At 30.4% G+C, this 17,679-nt stretch overlaps 2 protein-coding genes across 2 annotated transcripts in view; one reads left to right on the top strand and one right to left on the bottom strand.

Moving 5' to 3' along the window:
• Positions 1 to 1,814: 1,814 nt before the first annotated feature.
• LOC128668204 (uncharacterized protein F54H12.2-like) lies at positions 1,815 to 2,843 on the top strand. Its single transcript, XM_053740556.1, has one exon. It carries the CDS (start codon positions 1,815 to 1,817, stop codon positions 2,841 to 2,843), a length of 1,029 nt encoding a protein of 342 aa, XP_053596531.1.
• A 10,433-nt stretch (positions 2,844 to 13,276) lies between these two features.
• Positions 13,277 to 17,679, bottom strand: part of LOC103579368 (solute carrier family 35 member E1 homolog) — a 30,807-nt gene continuing 26,404 nt past the window's right edge. Inside the window, exons 2-3 of the mRNA XM_008560740.3 lie at positions 13,947 to 14,155; positions 13,277 to 13,874 (exon numbers count right to left, since the gene is read on the bottom strand). Of these exons, the coding sequence (XP_008558962.1) occupies positions 13,371 to 13,874; positions 13,947 to 14,155 (713 nt within the window). The 3' untranslated portion in view covers positions 13,277 to 13,370. The remainder of the gene's footprint in view (positions 13,875 to 13,946; positions 14,156 to 17,679) is intronic.

Here is a 17,679-nt window from a genome sequence, read left to right as displayed (position 1 = left end):
AAATATACCCGCGACCTAAATATCTCCAGACAAAATATTTCAGCCTAAGATATCTTCATGACAAAATATATTTTGACAAAATATCTACGAATATTTACGTTGACTTCAAAATTTTTAATAAAAGCAATGCAAGATAATAAGAAAAAAATAAGTCTATCAATTTCTTATTAATTTTACTTGAAAAATTGTTAAGTATTATTTTACCGTCAAATTGTAGACAATTTTCTTTATAAATTTGCTTACCTTGCTGCCAAGAACGTCCCAATCACATAATCCGTTCGAGAGATATTGTTGACGGAATAATAAATGTCAAATCTGTATCTGTTTCTTTTATTGAATAACATCATAATTACTGAACAACATAACTCAAAACTAATATGTTCTTCTTTATGTAAGTCATTGGAAGTGAGTTCTTAAAAATCATCATGTTCGCTCGTACCATGATATACTTACATGATATAGATACAACGAATCACGTAAACTTATTTTTGAGCTAATTATTGAACATAATTGTGAATAAATATGTGAAAAACGGTTATTTATTAATTATTTTGGATTCCAAATTTTCCAATTTTAATATAATACGCAACCCTTTTGAGCTTGAAACGCTCATAAAAAAGGGAAACAAAGGTATTTTCGAGCTCGAAGAGTATTTATACTAATGTTTTCGAGATCTTAGAGCTCGAAAACAACGGGAAGTTACGGGGCTGGCCATCCGATGCCCAGATTTTTTTTTTACAGGTTTTGGGTGTGTGTAATCACAAACATATGTTAACACAAATGCGTGTAATAGTATTTGCCTTTTTTTCAGACATTTTGTGTGTGTGTAAATACAAAAATATCTAAATGCAGCCGCTTGCAATAAAATTGCGCCCTTTTTTCACACATTTCTTCATTAATTATTCAACGATAGGGATATTTTGTCAACATGTCTTTTGTCATGAAGATATTTTATCCTGAGATATTTTGTCTGGAGATATTTTGTCGCAGGAATATTTTGTCGCGGGGATATTATGCCGGAGGATATTTTGTCGTGGATATTTTGTCGTGGATATTTTGTCGTGGATATTTTGTCGGGGATATTTTGTCTGGGGATATTAACGAGTGTCACCGTGGAGAAAGTGATCGCGCGGTCGGGTGTGAATATAGCTTATGATATTTTAAATCATGACGTACCTATTAAAGAATCTTTTCAAACACGTGTCCGTGAATCTGGTAATAATTTAAAACGCAAAGCTCAGCAATAACTTGATAGTCTTATGACAGGGTCGGGGTATGTGCCGAGCCAATCGCTAAATGCTGGCAGTATAGGCGTGTTACCAAGTAAAAGAGGTCGTGTAGTGAAAAAGAAACGTAGTAAAAAAGGTTCTAAACCAAAATCGAAAAATAATAAAAAGAAAAAATCTCACAGAAAGACACTACAGAAGAAAAAACGGAAGAACACAGTCAAAAATATTAAAGCAAAACAGCGTAGTGTATATGACATATTTCAATAGCAGATTATAATGGCTTTTTTACATATACATTCATGTGAATGCGCATAATCCGAGTTGGAGCTGTATTCATTGCCACCTACTCGAACAGCGATTGAAGGTTCCCAATGGGTGTATTACAAGCCAATTTCATCATTAACGGATAATTCACCAATTGAGTTTGTTGTTCAAGGACAAGGCGATGAATACATCGACCTCGCTCATACAATGCTCAGTGTCCGTATAACTAAAAAACAAAATTCGCCAACAACAGCAGCAGCAGCAGTAGCAGCAACAACAACACCGCCAAAAGTCGGGCCTGTAAATAATTTATTGCATTCCATGTTCAATCAAGTCGATGTATTATTCAATCAAAAGCCTGTGTCAACACCTAACAATTTATATGCATACAGAGCGTATATAGAAACGTTATTAAACTACGGTTATGATGCTAAAGAATCACACTTAACAACTGTGGGTTGGGCTGAAGATACACCTGGTAATTTCGATGATGTAGCCAATGCCGACGAGGGTCTCAAAACACGTCGAAGTTTTTTAACTTGTGGAAAAACTTTAGATTTTATCGGCCATTTACACTGCGATGTTTATAACCAAGAAAGGTTTCTTATAAATGGTGTGGAAATGCGCATACGCCTAACAAGATCTCGTGATTCGTTTTGTCTTATGGATGGTGCTGATGGTCAAAACTGTACTCTCCATATTCAGGAAGCTAGCCTAGTTGTGAGAAGAGCTAAAATTTCACCCAGTTTTTTACTTGCCCACGCAAGATCACTAACTAAAACCACTGCAAAATATCTTATAACACGTTTAGAGGTAAAAGCAGTTTCAATTCATACAGGTGTTCATGGTGAAACAATTGATAATGTGATACTGGGTCAAATACCTAAAAGAGTTATTCTGGGATTTGTAAATAATAAAGCCTTTAATGGTGATAAAAGCTTGAATCCTTTTAATTTTCAACATTTCAATATTAACTATTTATCACTTTCTGTCGATGGGCGTCAAATACCTACAAAACCATTACAACCAGATTTTTTAGCCAGTGTTCAATATCTAGACGCTTATCATGCTATTTTTTTCGGAACAGGCGTGCATTTTCTAAATGATGGCAACACAATAAATCGCTTTGATTACCCAAATGGGCATTGTTTATTTGCTTTTGATTTGACAGCCGATTTGTCAGCAAATAGTAATTCACAATGGAATTTGATACGCCATGGTAGCATTAGAATAGAAGTGCGTTTCGCTGAAGCTTTAGAAACAACGATTAACTGTATAGTATATGCTGAGTATGATAGCTTTATAGAAATAGATGCCTCCAGACAAATATCTGGTGATTTCACCAGTTAAAATGCTGAATTAGCAGTAAAAAGAATATAAAAGACAGCTATAAAAATTTTAAATTTAGTATACAAGTAAATTTACTTCTGAGCAGTTGTGTGTAGAAACATTATGAATATTGTGGTGGACATCAATGGCTTTTTTAACAACAATTGTGAATTTTTACCTAAAGAGATTGCATGATTAAGTTTGGAAGCAAACGTCATTGGACATTGGATACTGTCTTCAGAATTTGAATTTTCACTATTAAATATAAAACGGCAAAAAGAAAACAATTTAATTATAAAAAGAAATGGTGTGCATCGTTACGATGGTGAATCTGTCATGAGATATGTATACGCCAATTTACGAGCATTTACCAGGGACGCTTCGAATGTATACAGTAAAGGTGCCGTGTCTAAAAAGTTTTTAGGCTCTCCTGTGTCGGGTAGTAATAGATATAGACAGTATTCAAAACGCTATATTCTTTGACAACCAACCACAGGCAGATCTTGTATGTATGCTGCATAGCACATGAGTATCAGCGTGTACATAAAAAAATAACCAGTGTGCCTTATCACGTGCCTGCATTCTGAAAAAATGGTTACTCGGCGAAATGAACGGTGATAAAGTTGATGAACGGCAATCATAATTAATTGAAATACCTAATGATCAAAAAATTTTCCAAGAATGCCGAATATACACCGCGCATGATCAGCACAAATTGTTTTCTATGTGATAAACACTGTACAAATATTCAAAGCTCTTTAGATCATTCTGAACCATACAGTTGGTGTGTACCCAACAGACAAGATTCCAAAAATATTGACGAAACCGGTCGCTCTAGTTGTTAATACAGATGGTTACAAACAACCAGGGCAACGCTGGGTTACCATCTACATTAATCGACACGCGCAGGGATAGTACTTCGATAGCTATGGATTACCTCCAATCATTCCAGAACACATCAGATGGATCAGAAAAAACTGTACTCAGCTCACTTATAACAATTAACGACTTCAGCAAAAAGATTCTCAAGTGTGCGGCGAATATTTTATCATGTATTTGCATCATATGTCTACTTATTCTACACTCTCTGAATTTTTGTCAATCTTTGACGGCCAGTTCCGAAAAAATGATGAAATTGTAGAAGAATATTATAACATCTTTATGAATATTAAAAGACATCGTAAAAACATAGGTTTTATTGGTGGTGATATACCAATACACTATATTCAATCATGCAATCGCAATATTCAATAAAAATTATATATGTAATCATGTAAACAACTAAATGTGCAGTAAATATTATGTTTAATAAATATATCGACGGGTATAAAATTATTTTAAAACCTACCCAATTATTATTATTATTATTATTACTATTATTATTACTATTACTATTACTATTACTATTACTATTACTATTACTATTGCTATTACTATTGCTATTACTATTATTATTACTATTACTATTATTATTACTATTACTATTACTATTAATATTACTATTATTATTACTATTACCATTACTATTATTATTATTATTATTATTATTATTATTATTATTATTATTATTATTATTATTTTGAGTAGACATGCTGACATTCTGTTTGGCTTTTTGTGTGTATTTTTCATGTCTGTGGTGATTTGTTCGCGGTGTTCTGTATTTTTTTATTAGCAGAAAAATTTGTTGATCATTTTGATATGTAAATCATGATGTATTGATCAGCAATTGTGTAAAAATTGGGTTTTTAGTTATTAAAAATTCTGAAATTGAGGGTTATATCTTTTAGTGATATTTCTATTAAAGGAAATAAAACTCAAACTCTAGTTTGCATCGTGCGTAATATATACTTTCTACTCTCAATTGAGATACCTGAGGACTAGCGCTTGTACTATATACTGTGTACTCGGTGTAATATTTGCTGTAATGAATAATAACAGTATTACACACAAAACAAAAACCAGTTATGTATGTGCTCGATGTTAGAAGATCATCTCAAGGATAGTAGAGTGCTGTACCAGATGTGTAGAGGAGTTTCATCCGGGTTGTTCGAATTCAAATTGCCATAAAATATATAATGATCAAAATCAACTAGTTCAATATGAAGGACCCTTTGATGTATTTGATTTAAAATCTACTAAATTTAAACAACGACGATATTCAGGTGATGCATACGATCTAGAAGATTTGGTTACTAATAACAACAATAATGATTCAAGTAAACAAACCGACTCAACCGACGTAAACAAAGGTGATTTAAATACTTTGTTTAACAAAAAATTAGATCTTATGTTAAATAGATTTGATAATATGCTCATTAATAATACATCTACTCTAAAAACCTCTTAAACACACTTTATTGCTGATCAATTTCAAGATATAAAAAGCTTGTCTGCAGGACATTGTGAAAATACAAATTTCTCATGAAGTGAAAATTATTCGTGACGATATATTAGCACTTAAATTAAAAATGACAAATGAAATTAAGAATCATACGAAAGAAAATAGTTGTGTTTTGAACAGTTCAGAGGTTAGGTCTACTCAAATCAATAACAATAAGAATAGAATTATGGTGAAATCAATCAATCATCAACATGCCGGAGACACTATGAATCTTGTAAAAAACAATATTGATATTACCGAACTTGGTATTAATGTTAATAAAATTTTAAATACTTTAAATGGAAATATTATCATAGATGTTGAAAAAGAAGAAGACAGGCTACGTATTAGTAAAGTGATACATGATAAATTTAGGAACTCACTTAAAGTAACAAATATAAATAAAAAAATACCAAGAATCAAAATTATTGGTTTAGAAAAACGATTAATTAGTATGGATGAATCTGCCTTTATTGACGCAATAATTAATCAAAATAGTATATCTGCACTGGAAGAAAAGCATCATATTAAGATTGTTAAAAGGTACATGAAGACGCAAAATAAAGGTTCTGCTATAGTAGAGTTAAGCCCTCTGATACATGGCTCTATCTTAAAAAGTAATAAATTAAAAATTGGTTGGGATAGCTACTATGTATATAACCATCTTAATATCCTACAATTTTACCAATGCTGGGGTTTCAATCATGTAGCGAAAAACTGTAAGAAAAATATAGCTTGTCGAAATTGTGCTGAACAACGCAATGTAAAAGACTGTAAGAACGAAATGAAGAAATGTATAAACTGTATAAGATTTACTAACAAATTAAATTCAACAGACCTGAAAATCGACCACGAGGCAACTGACAAACAATGTGGATGTTAAAAAAAATTAATGAAGAAATTTGAATCTAATATTAGTTTAACTAAGTAGCAAAACGTTGAATCACATATTTATTTAGTGTCTGTTAATATTTGTGGACTGATCAAAAACAAAGACGTGCTAGAGAATTGGCTATGTATTGTAAAACCTGACATTGTGTGCAGAGACTCATATTTCTGACGACGTTATGGAGCATGAGATTCAGTTTCCTGATTATAATATTATACGTACGAACACCACAAACAATCGTACGGGAGGTGCAATCACATACATTAGGAAAGATTTGGAGTATAACATTTTATTCAATAATGCTGACACTAAGCAAGGATTATGGTGGCATGGATTTTTAATTCGAACTAAAAATACCGTTAATTTAACCGTTTGTAATTTATAAAGATCTCCGAATAGTAGCATAAGTAAGTTTTGTAAATTTATTGTTAGATTAGTTGAAGATTTAATTGATACTAGCAAACTAATTATATTAGGTGACTTTAAAATTGATATTAGTCGAAATAATTATTATTATGGATCTAAAATTATAAATGACTTAGCTCTTTTAGGCCTTAAACAATATATTGACGCACCTACGAGATCAACATTAAATTCTGACACTATCATAAATTTAGTTTTTGCAAACTTTGAAATCGATACAAATGTACTAACGACGCCAAGAATTTTTGACCACAATATTATTGAACTAAAAATCAATCAGATTAAGCCGAAAAATAAAAAGTTAGGACATGTATATAGTAGGAATTATTAGAACTTTGACTGTGATAATTTCAAACTATTACTTAGAGATAACTTATTAAAATTAAATATAAATTATGATACTGATTTTAAGGATGTAATGAATGTTCGTGATTTTGAACAACTGTATGAGAATATTGATAGAAAAATTATAGAATCGCTAGATATTGCTGCTCCAAAAACTCATAAAATTAGAAAACTAAATTACGAAATAAAACCATGGATTAATGAAGATATTGTACAAAAAATAAGGATAAGAGACAAGCATTTTTTATTGCAAAAAGATCTAAAAATTTATGTGATATAAAAATTTATAAAAGTTTAAGAAATGAAATTGTGAATGAAATAAGAACTAATAAAAAAAACTGTTAGTGGGAAATAAATCCCTTTTTATTATTGTTTAACTTATTAATTAATTATCTAAATAATCTGAAATAAAATTGAAATAGTATTCTAGTTTAAATTAATTTATGAGGAGGATGAATGGGTGAATTGGGTAGTATTAAATAAAAGTCGTGATTGGGTATCGAATTGAAGAATATATTTGGACCCAAAAAGTTAGGGAAAGCACTACGGCATAAAACCCTTTGAAGAAGTTACAATGAACGGTATGAAAATATTGATATCAGAAGAATGATGATAACTCGTTGAACAATTGACACAAGAACAATGTATATGTATAAGTGTATGTGTATAAGTGTATGTGTATAAGTGTATGAGCGTATACAGTTAGATATTACGCGATGCTGGATCGTCGTATTGCGTTGTAAGAATTATATGCAAGATATACACGTCTGTATATAAGCAAAGGAAATTCCAATTGTCCGCTGGGGAACAATTGGATAGTACTTGGTACTAGAGATCGAGTAATTGATGAAAGCTTCGAATATATGTATGCGCAGAGGCGAGATTACCGACGGATCAGATCGGTCTTACGATTCGAATCGCGCAGAATGCTGATAGATTGCAGTTAGCTTGCAGAAGTTGGAAGTTCAATGTTATTGCCGATGGACAAAATGATGCGACTAGTCGTTGAATTGAATGATGTCTAGATCAAATCTATTGAATTAGATTACTTGGTTATGTTCGTGATAGAGACGAATATTTACTGCAGTTAATTGAATCTGATCAATTTGAATTGACTGATTATTGGTTAGCGACTAGGCCGTTACTTGAATGTATACTGAACTTAAGTAATTGATCACGGTATGAATATTTATTAACAATGATAATAATGACGAACGCGGGAAATTTCACCTTAAGATATACTGAATGTTTAATAATAATGAATGATATATAATTATTAACTATTCACTGTTAATTTGTATTGTTGTTATTTAATATTAATATTAATATTAATATTAAATACCGAACACAATTGAATTGAATAATCAATGAAACACGAAATGAATCCCGGGTTGAATAGGTAGGACCCACGCGTAACAGGTTCCGACTTGTTTTAAATACGACGCAGTACCCACGGGAATTTAAGATTGACAAAAATATGGGTTAATTTTTATGAAATAAGTCCAATTAATACCTGGATGATGTCAAGGAATACTTATCTCTCTACGATGCAATTAAATTATAGCAGATAATTAATTTATTTAATGAAATTAGAATTGTTAGCTTGAGAATTATAGCCAAAATGCTCACAGTGTGTGCGCTCGGTAGTAAGACTCATAGTCAACTGGTGCAGAAACACGCGGTGACACCGGTGCGTTGGTTCGACCGAACGGAAAATCAGACAACCGTGCGACAGAGATATGCTGAAGGCATGAGTGCGACGATGATGCACAGCGAAACCGATGCTATAATGAGCGCGCGCGTTTACGGTGCAACCCAAAGTGGTGACGAAATTAGATAAAACACCACCAGATGGTGACTCTATTAAATTTATCTTTTCTCTTTTTTTCTATTTTACGTTAATATGATGACAATTAACATCGGATTTCCGTTGTCGACGAAACAAAAACTATTTTAATAAGAATACAGATAACAATTAACATAATCCGAAGAAAATATGGTATGAAATAAAAAAATTAGTTGGATTTAAAAAAAAAATACTAGTTATTTTGATAAAATAATTGTTGACAATATAGTTATCAGTGAACCACAAAATATAGCAAATGAATTCAATAATTACTTTGTTAATAGTATAAAAGCAATTGTTAAAGATATCGGTACAGAGCATATGTTAAATGACAATAATAGTAATAATGATAACGACTTAAATTTTTGGATTGAGTTTGATGATATTTCGTGGGATCAGGTAGATAAGATAATTAAAAATTTAGATTCAATAAAAGGATCAAGTAATGATATTAATGTAAATATAGTCAGATTAATATGGGAATGTAATTCGAATACCATTTTGTACATGTTTAGAAACTCACTTAAAACTGGTAAACTACCAAATATTTGGAAGATGTCAATTACACCAATCAAAAAAATTGAGAATAGCATAAATATAGAGGATTTCCGACCAATAAATACTCTGCCGATAATGGAACAGGTTATAGAAGAAATTGTTAAAGTCCAATTAGAGAAGTTTGTTAAAAAAAATAACATCTTAGCAGGGGAACAATCTGGGTTCAGAAAATTCTACTCGTACAAAACGGCTATCCAAAGTTCTTTGATTGACTGGAAAAACAGTTTAGACGAAGGAATGTTTGTAGGTATAGTATTTATAGACTTTGCAAGAGCCTTCGAGACTATATGTAGAGGCACATTGTTGAATATATTAGAAAAAATAGGAATACGAGGTACGGTTTTTAATTAGTTCAAATCATATCTAAGTGACAGAAAACAACGAGTCAAACTCATGTCTACGTTATCTGAAGTAATCGATAATGAATATGGTGTGCCTCAGGGTTCTCAATTGGGACCGATATTATACATTATTTACATTAATGATATAGTATATGAAATAGGAAGATTAGGGTTAAAATGTAAACTTTTTGCAGATGACACAAAAATATATTTTGCCAGTAAAAGCTTAAATGAGATAGAAAGAAAATTAAATGATGGCTTACTAAAATTGACATATTGGTTAAAATCTAAACAATTGAAAGTTAATGTGAAAAAGACTGTTTTTATGTTGCTACATGATGAAAAAAAGAAAGATTGCGAACATATATGTAAAATTATGATGAATAATGAAAGAATAAATGAGGTGTCTTCTACTAAGTACTTGGGGGTAATAATTGATAATAAATTGAATTTTTAAGAGAATTCTATCTCTACTATTAACAAAGTAGCAAAAAAATTAAATATTTTTTATAGTTTAAACAATTCAATAAGCTGTTAGGCTAAAAGTATTATATATAAATCGGTAATCGCACCATACTTCGATTACTGCCGTAGTATAATGTTGAATTATAAGAAAAATGTCATTGATAAGATGCAAAAAGTCGAAAATAGGGCTATGAGGCTAATTTTATGTGTAAGTAAATATGTTAGTATCAAAAAGATGTTAAAAACACTAGGATGGATGACAATTCAATAACGAATGATTTATAATTGCTGTATGTTGATTCATAAAATAATTATAAATAAAGAATCTAAATACATATTTGATAGTATAGTTAGAGGTTGTGATAAACATAAATACTACACTAGAAGTGGATTATCAATTGACGTTTTGCATACAAGAACACGAGCGGCTGAGAATTGTTTAACCTATGGTGGTTTTAATTATTATAATCAACTGCCAGATAGTTTGAAACAAGAAAATAGATTAGTTATATTTAAAAGATGTCTGAAATGTTTCATAAAAGAGAAATTTTAATTTTAATTAAATTAATATTAATGTCTGAGATTGTAGAGAAAAAAAAAATAATGTGTGTTTTATTGTAATAGCTTTACTAAAGAAATAAATAAATAATTATTATTATTATTATTTTTATTATTATTATTATTAGCATTATTAGAATTTAAATCGGTGGGAGCGCGCAATTCACACTGTTCTAGCTCCCACTGCCGCGCGATATCCCTCTCCACTTTGGAGTGGGGACCGCTATAGTGGCGATACCACTACTGTCATACATACTCAATCTGAGTATTGCCTTCCAATTGTAATTTCAAAATATTTATTGTCATCAACATAAAATTTTGTTTTTTTAATCAATTCTTAATAGAAATTTCTCATCGTATAACTTTTTTTTTAATATATATTATTTGATTATATAATGTGTGTTTTATGAGATTTACTGAACTTTCTTTTGAATTTCTGATAGAGCAACTTTGAAGTTGCATGCTTGGATAATAACTAATAAATAAGAAAGTGATAAAAACTTTTTTTTTTAGAAAATTTAATGTTCTATAATCTTGAATCGTTCAAGTTTTTATGTCTTTCACTTTCAACAAATAATTTTGGAAGAACTATATCAGTACACAGAAAAAGGATTTTCACTCACCCCGAGAAATTTTTTTAATTATAAATTGAAAGCAAAAATTATCTTGAGGCAAGAAGAAATTTATTGCGCCAAGAAATTTTTTCTGCTCCTAAGTTTTTGTCTTCAATTCATGATGCAAAATATTTCTTGAGCCAATAAATCCTTTTTTTCCGTGTACCATTGTGTTAGGACATTTTTCTAATGTGTTTTGAAATTCATTTCAAATTTGAATTTATCGGAGGTTGCGTATTTTTATATGTTGCTTTTGACATTATTATATACCTAATAATTTTAGTTGGTTTAATACCAACTGTATCGTGAAGTGAAAATTTTAAGTTACTTTCTGATCTATCTTTTTTTCTTATTCAATCATCAGCTATTTTTATAAGTTTTAGGTATAGTCAAAATTATATAATCATTAACAAAATCATATATTTTTTATCATATAAACATTTTTATTCAACGCCTGATTTGCGTGCTTTATGACGTCTGCGATGCGAACCCTAAACGGCTGTTTACCGACCGATGCCAAGAAGTTGAGTAAAATCAAAATAGATGTCCTGGACTTTCACCGACGTTGTGAAAAGTGAGTGGTCAAATGACATTTCACCACGCGTCTTAAAATTTTTAACTGAACTCCATCTATTAAACACCGTAAGAACTCGTTGAACGACAAAGTTTTTTGTCAAAATCCGTGTTGAACGGCTAGTACACTAAATATGGTTACTTCAATTGATCATATGGGGAGTGAGTTATACCGCGTGGTTCTGTTGTATTTATTTTGTTAATAAATATTGAAATTAATAATTAAAATATCCGAGTAAATTTGAAATCAATTAAATATGAATTCTGAATTTTAAAGCCGATATCTTGTTGTAATTTTGTGGGTGCATCGGGTCGCTAAACAGCCACAGACTTCGCTTCGCAGATTGTCATTAATCACGTAAATCAGGCAATTGTTGAATAAAATATAGTGCCTTCAGCCTGCGTTTGTAGCCCTACAACTCGTGCCGAAAACATTGCCCTCGCCACATAACGACTATCTTAGTATCCTAACTATGCAATATACTGTTATTCATGTGAAAAATAATAAAATTGTTTAGAAAATATGATTTGAAACTATTCACAAAGCTAAACGCCCATAAAAACTGACATTTCAAGGATTTATGAGTATTAAATATCATTCAATTTGAATCTTTTTAAGTCATTTTAATCTGCACTTTCTAATCAGGATAAGCTTTCATATTCATTAAGATTATTTTGAAAACGATTCTTTTAAAAATGATATTATTTGCAAGGCAATTCTCTGATTTCTCTTCAACAATAAATATATAATGATGATTGATTTTATGATTCTTTTTGAAAATAAATTGTAAAATATTTATTAAAATTTGTATCCTTCCTTTCATCTAGAGAATTCAAATAGAAAATTTAATCTAATTTCTCTAAAAATATCATATTTTGTGCTTACTGATTATTTTTTTTCTTTAACCAACATTTCTTCTGATTAACGAATCAAGCAAGATTACTCTTTCATCTTAATGCTGTGTAAAATTGAATGATGCTGTACGGAATTTTCGTACCTGAAGATAGAAGTTTACTTGGAGCTATTAATATTTAAATATTTTTCTGAGATTTAAGAATTATTTTTCAGGACTTATAATCTTTATTTACAACAATTATTATTTAAGAATCATAATTTTTCGGAAATTTACCATTTAAACATTACAAAATTTACAAGAGCTTATTGAAACTCTAGCAGTTGTGAGACTTAATGTTTTTGAAACGAATATTAATGAAGAACTTAAAGAATTCTACTGAATAACAGATTTTTCTTTCGTTTATTTACGATATTATTCTATGATTATTTTATGAAAAGTTCCAGGTAAAAATAAATTTTTGGAATTGTTATCATCTAAAAATGTACGTTGAATACTTTCAGAATATCAATTTCAGTTAAAATTACTGCCGAGTTTTCAGTCGTTATTAAAAATATCATCTTTATGAATAATTACAATAGAAAAAAAAAAATCTGTACGAATGAAGATTGAATTGAAGCGAATATAATTATTATCTCAATGATGAAAAGTTTGGATTAAAATATAAACAAATTTATAACAGATTGTTTAATAATTCAAAGGCTAGATTATGAGAAGCCGCCGAGTACCTTCAACCCAGTCATTGTTATGAAATTTAGACTTATCTTTGTCACTTAAGTCGACGTAACTAGGTAAGAGAGATTGTTTTTTTTGTGCTTGTCGTTGATTATATTTAGCTTTATTGTACAAAAATACACCAGTAATTGCAAGTAACATTCCAAAAATATTTAGACCGGTCACTGGATTACCAAGAATAAAAAGCGTAACTATTATAACAAAAATTCGTTTACTTGCGTTTGCAACCGCATAAGTTAAAGGCGTTACAATCGACATTACAGAAAAGGCTACGATATTTTGGCACCAATTTAAAAAACCATCTAATAATAATAGACATAAAATTTTGTAGCTTTCCGATTTCATTGTGACAAAGTCAAAAATTAAACTTTTCAAATCAAAAAAAGTCCAGATTGGTAAGAAAATGAATAATGCTAATCGTCCCAAAATAAATAAAAGCCTCAGATGATGGACACCGGTATCACAAAGCACCTACAACAACAATAATAAAAATTAATTATGAACAATATAATAATAATGGAAGACATAAAAATTATATTTTACTTTTTTAGAATAAATATTTTGGAGAGAAAAAGCCATTGTTGATGCCAAAGCACTAACAAGTCCAATGAGATTGAAACTAAGTTCGGTAAGGGTGGCTATGGCTACTCCAACTACAATCGGTACCAAGCTCAAATAAATGTCGAATGTTTGTTGTTCCCGCAGAATTAATCTTGATAAGACGACTGTGAAGAACGGCATCGTAGCCTTCACTAATTCAAAGTTAAATTTCAATTAGTTGTTATAAATAAATGAATTATTCAACTTATTAACATTATGAATAATAATATTCAAATCGAAGGTAATGAAAGTGACAGGTTTAAACAAAACTTAATTATGATTGGCCTCAAAATCTATGGAATTATAAATACATTATCTATGTATTCATGGTGACCACAGATTTTTGAAACTGGAATTCCCTGACTTTTCGAGGTATTCCAGTCAAATAATTAAAAAATTCCCTGACAATATGTTGTAATATCAAATCATTGGAAATATTTTTTTTTATTCGAAATAAAATGATATAAGTAATCAATTATTGCCGTTAAATGAAACTTTATTTTATGATTTGTTAATGATCATAAGTTTTTATTATTTATTAAATGAATAATTTTTTATTTTATATTTTGAATCTATATTTTTGTATAACTTACTTTTATATAACTATAATAAATTATCAATCAATTTTTCGTCTTTACTAAGATAAATTTCATAGATAAGAACGTTTTATAGAATATTCATAAAATATTAATGAAGTATGCAAATATTCAATATAGTGAAACTTATTAGTTTAATACTTATGTATACTTTTAATGTTTTTGGATTTTTAACTTATCAATATACATATTAATAGTTTAAAGATCCTGATAATTGGTTGCTACTGAGACTTTTTTTTCTGACAGCCTTTTTAATTCTAACTGCTTCATTTTTTCGCTGTTGGAATCAATTTCTACTAATTTTATTTCGAAATGGTATTATGATCGCATTCGCACCGCGCCAGTTTTTGAATAGTTTTGACAAAAAAAAAATTTTTCGGATTTTTTCAGTCAAAACAAAAAAAAGAAAGAAAAAATTTTCCCAGCTTTGTGACGAAATTCCCTAACCCCTGATTTTTCCAGTAAATTTATAATTCACTGATATTTCCAGGTTTTCCAGAAATGTGGCCACCATACGCTGATTAAAAATACCTATTAAAAAGTATTGAAAATTATTTCAATTCTTTTCAATGCATACGGAGATTTCGAAAAATATTGAATTGAATTAAAATTTCGATCATTTGAATACTTTCTAATTCTTATAATGGAATTCAAAAGTATTGAAAAGAATTCAATCTTTCAAAATTTCAATACCTTCCAATTCCAAAGTGGAATTGATGTCTTGAAAAGAATTCAATCTCTCATTATTTCAATACCTTTCAATTCCAAAGTGGAATTCGAAAGTATTAAACGGGATTACATTTTTTATCATTTAAATTCTTTGCAATTTCGATGTGGAATTCAAAAGTATTGAATTAGTCCTTCGGCTGAAGAGGAGAGACGGTATACATTTTGTTGGCCAAAGCTGGACCAAACTTTTTTCCACGTATTTCGGGCCAAGGATCACGAAAATCCAGTCCATTTTGTTCAAAAGGGGTGCAAACAATTGTTAATAACGATTTCATTGTGTAAATCGAAATAACTCCCGAACCGCTGGTTTGTTGGGGCAGTTTATTGGAAACAAAATGTTCTAAATGAAAAAATACACAAAAAAAGGTATCATAATGTTTTTTCGAATCTCAAATATTTCGCGAGATATGACGAAAAAACGAGCCAGGCGCTCGGACCTCTCCCTCTTGAACGAGCAACTACCTATCGCGCGCGCTCTCTCTCCGCCAAATCGCATCAGATGCTTGACAGGCCAGAATTTTTCTAAGTTTTTTACATTAAAAATAAAAGAAAAAAAAAAGACAAAATATCGTATCGTCCAGTGACCATTTTTTATTTTTGTTAACTAATGTTATTAACAAATGGATATTTTTAAAGTCCGATTTGGATCAAAAAATCGACAAAATGTCGATACCACCAATCGACAGAATTTTTTTCAAAACGAATTTTTATCGTATCGTTCAGAGATGTTTTTTAACTTCCCGCTAAGAAAATCGACGATTTTCAAAAATTTCGGGAAGTTATTGTTTTCACCCCGATTTTCGAAAATCGAGTTTTCATCAGATGTCGACGTTTTGAGGTCCTAGGAAGCTATTCTATTTTCAGAATGATGTCCGAGTGTGTGTGTGTGCGCGTGTGTGTGTGTGTGTGTGTGTGTGCGCGCGCGTGTGTGTGTGTGTGTGTGTGTGTGTGTGTGTGTGTGTGTGTGTGTGTGTGTGTGTGTATGTATATAAACTCTTTGTAACTTTTGAACTAATGAATCGATTTGGATGGTTGAGGTGGCAATTGAAAGAGCTTGTTGGCCATCAACTTTTCTGAAAATTTCAGATCATTTGATCGAATAGACTCGAAAATATTTGCGAATTACGAAAAAAAAAAAATTTTTTTTTTAGTTTTTTAGTGATTTCTCAGAAACGACTCAAACGATCGACTTCAAAATCTAATCAGCTCTAGAATTTGATAAAACGCGTCGATTGCCACCTTAGCCATCTCAATCGGTTGGTTTCTTCGAGAGATATCGCGGGAGAAAGAAATGGTAAGAAACAGTTGTTTGCAAATATCTTTGAAATAACTTAACCAAACAATTCCAAAATCGGATCAGTTCTAGAACTCAATAAAATACGTCGATTACCGCCTCAACCATCAAAATCCATTCATTCGTTCGCGAGATATCGTTGAAGAAAGAAATGGTGAAAAACGGTTCTTTCTCAATTTTTTCGAAACGACTGACGCGATCGATTTCAAATTTTTATCAGCTCAAGAATTCAATAAAACGCGCTGATTGCCATCTCAAACGTCAAAATCGATTAATTAGTTCGAAAGATATCGGCGTGGAAAAGTTAAAAAAATAACATTTTATGTTATTTCTTCCGGATAAATCATAATATAACCTACAAAAATGTGTCTGAAATTATACCAACTCATCCTTCTTATGGTTTCTTTCGATCATATAGTGTCATCGAACTTGGTTATTAGTTTAAATCATATTATCAACAATAAAATCGATAAAACGTAGTTTTTAATATTTTTCTCGGATATTTTATATTTTGTTGTTTCTTACATGAGTCAAAACTTAATTAAATCTTGATTTTGATCCCTGACATTGATTTCTGTCTTAATACACTTATTTTATTGAACATAATCAAGAATTAAATTTTAAAAAACGCTTCATTAATGATTTTCGATTCTTAAATTTTCAAACTTCAGCATAACAGGTAACTTGTTAGAGATTGAAAAGATCGTAAAAAAACAATGGCATGTGATAGCATTTTCGAGCTCAAAAATATATCTACACTAATGTTTTCAAGCTCTTTGAGGTTGAAAACAGCGGGAAGTTTTGGGGCTGGCCCGCAGGGTCAACCGACGCCCAGATTTTTTTTTTTTTTTTGTTAACAAAAGTTATAAACAAATGGGTTTCTCCAGTCTAATTTGGATAAAAAAAAATTGATAAGATGTCGACATACGCGAAAAACCCATTTGTTTATAAATTTAGTCAACAAAAAAAAAAAAAAAAACGTCTTGCCACTAAGAATTTTTTTGTATGAGAACAACAGTTCAATAGTTATGAGCTCCGGAAGTCTTATTATTTCAAT

This window comes from Microplitis demolitor, chromosome 1 (assembly GCF_026212275.2).
Source record: "Microplitis demolitor isolate Queensland-Clemson2020A chromosome 1, iyMicDemo2.1a, whole genome shotgun sequence".
Classification (NCBI taxonomy): domain Eukaryota; kingdom Metazoa; phylum Arthropoda; class Insecta; order Hymenoptera; family Braconidae; genus Microplitis; species Microplitis demolitor.
The sequence above is the reverse complement of the archived record's forward strand: the minus strand, read 5'-3'. Positions and strand labels throughout refer to the sequence as shown.

Bases quoted from the DNA above. Each gene is read 5' to 3' on its own strand.
- LOC128668204 (XM_053740556.1), top strand. From the start codon at position 1,815: ATGTTCAATCAAGTCGATGTATTATTCAATCAAAAGCCTGTGTCAACA.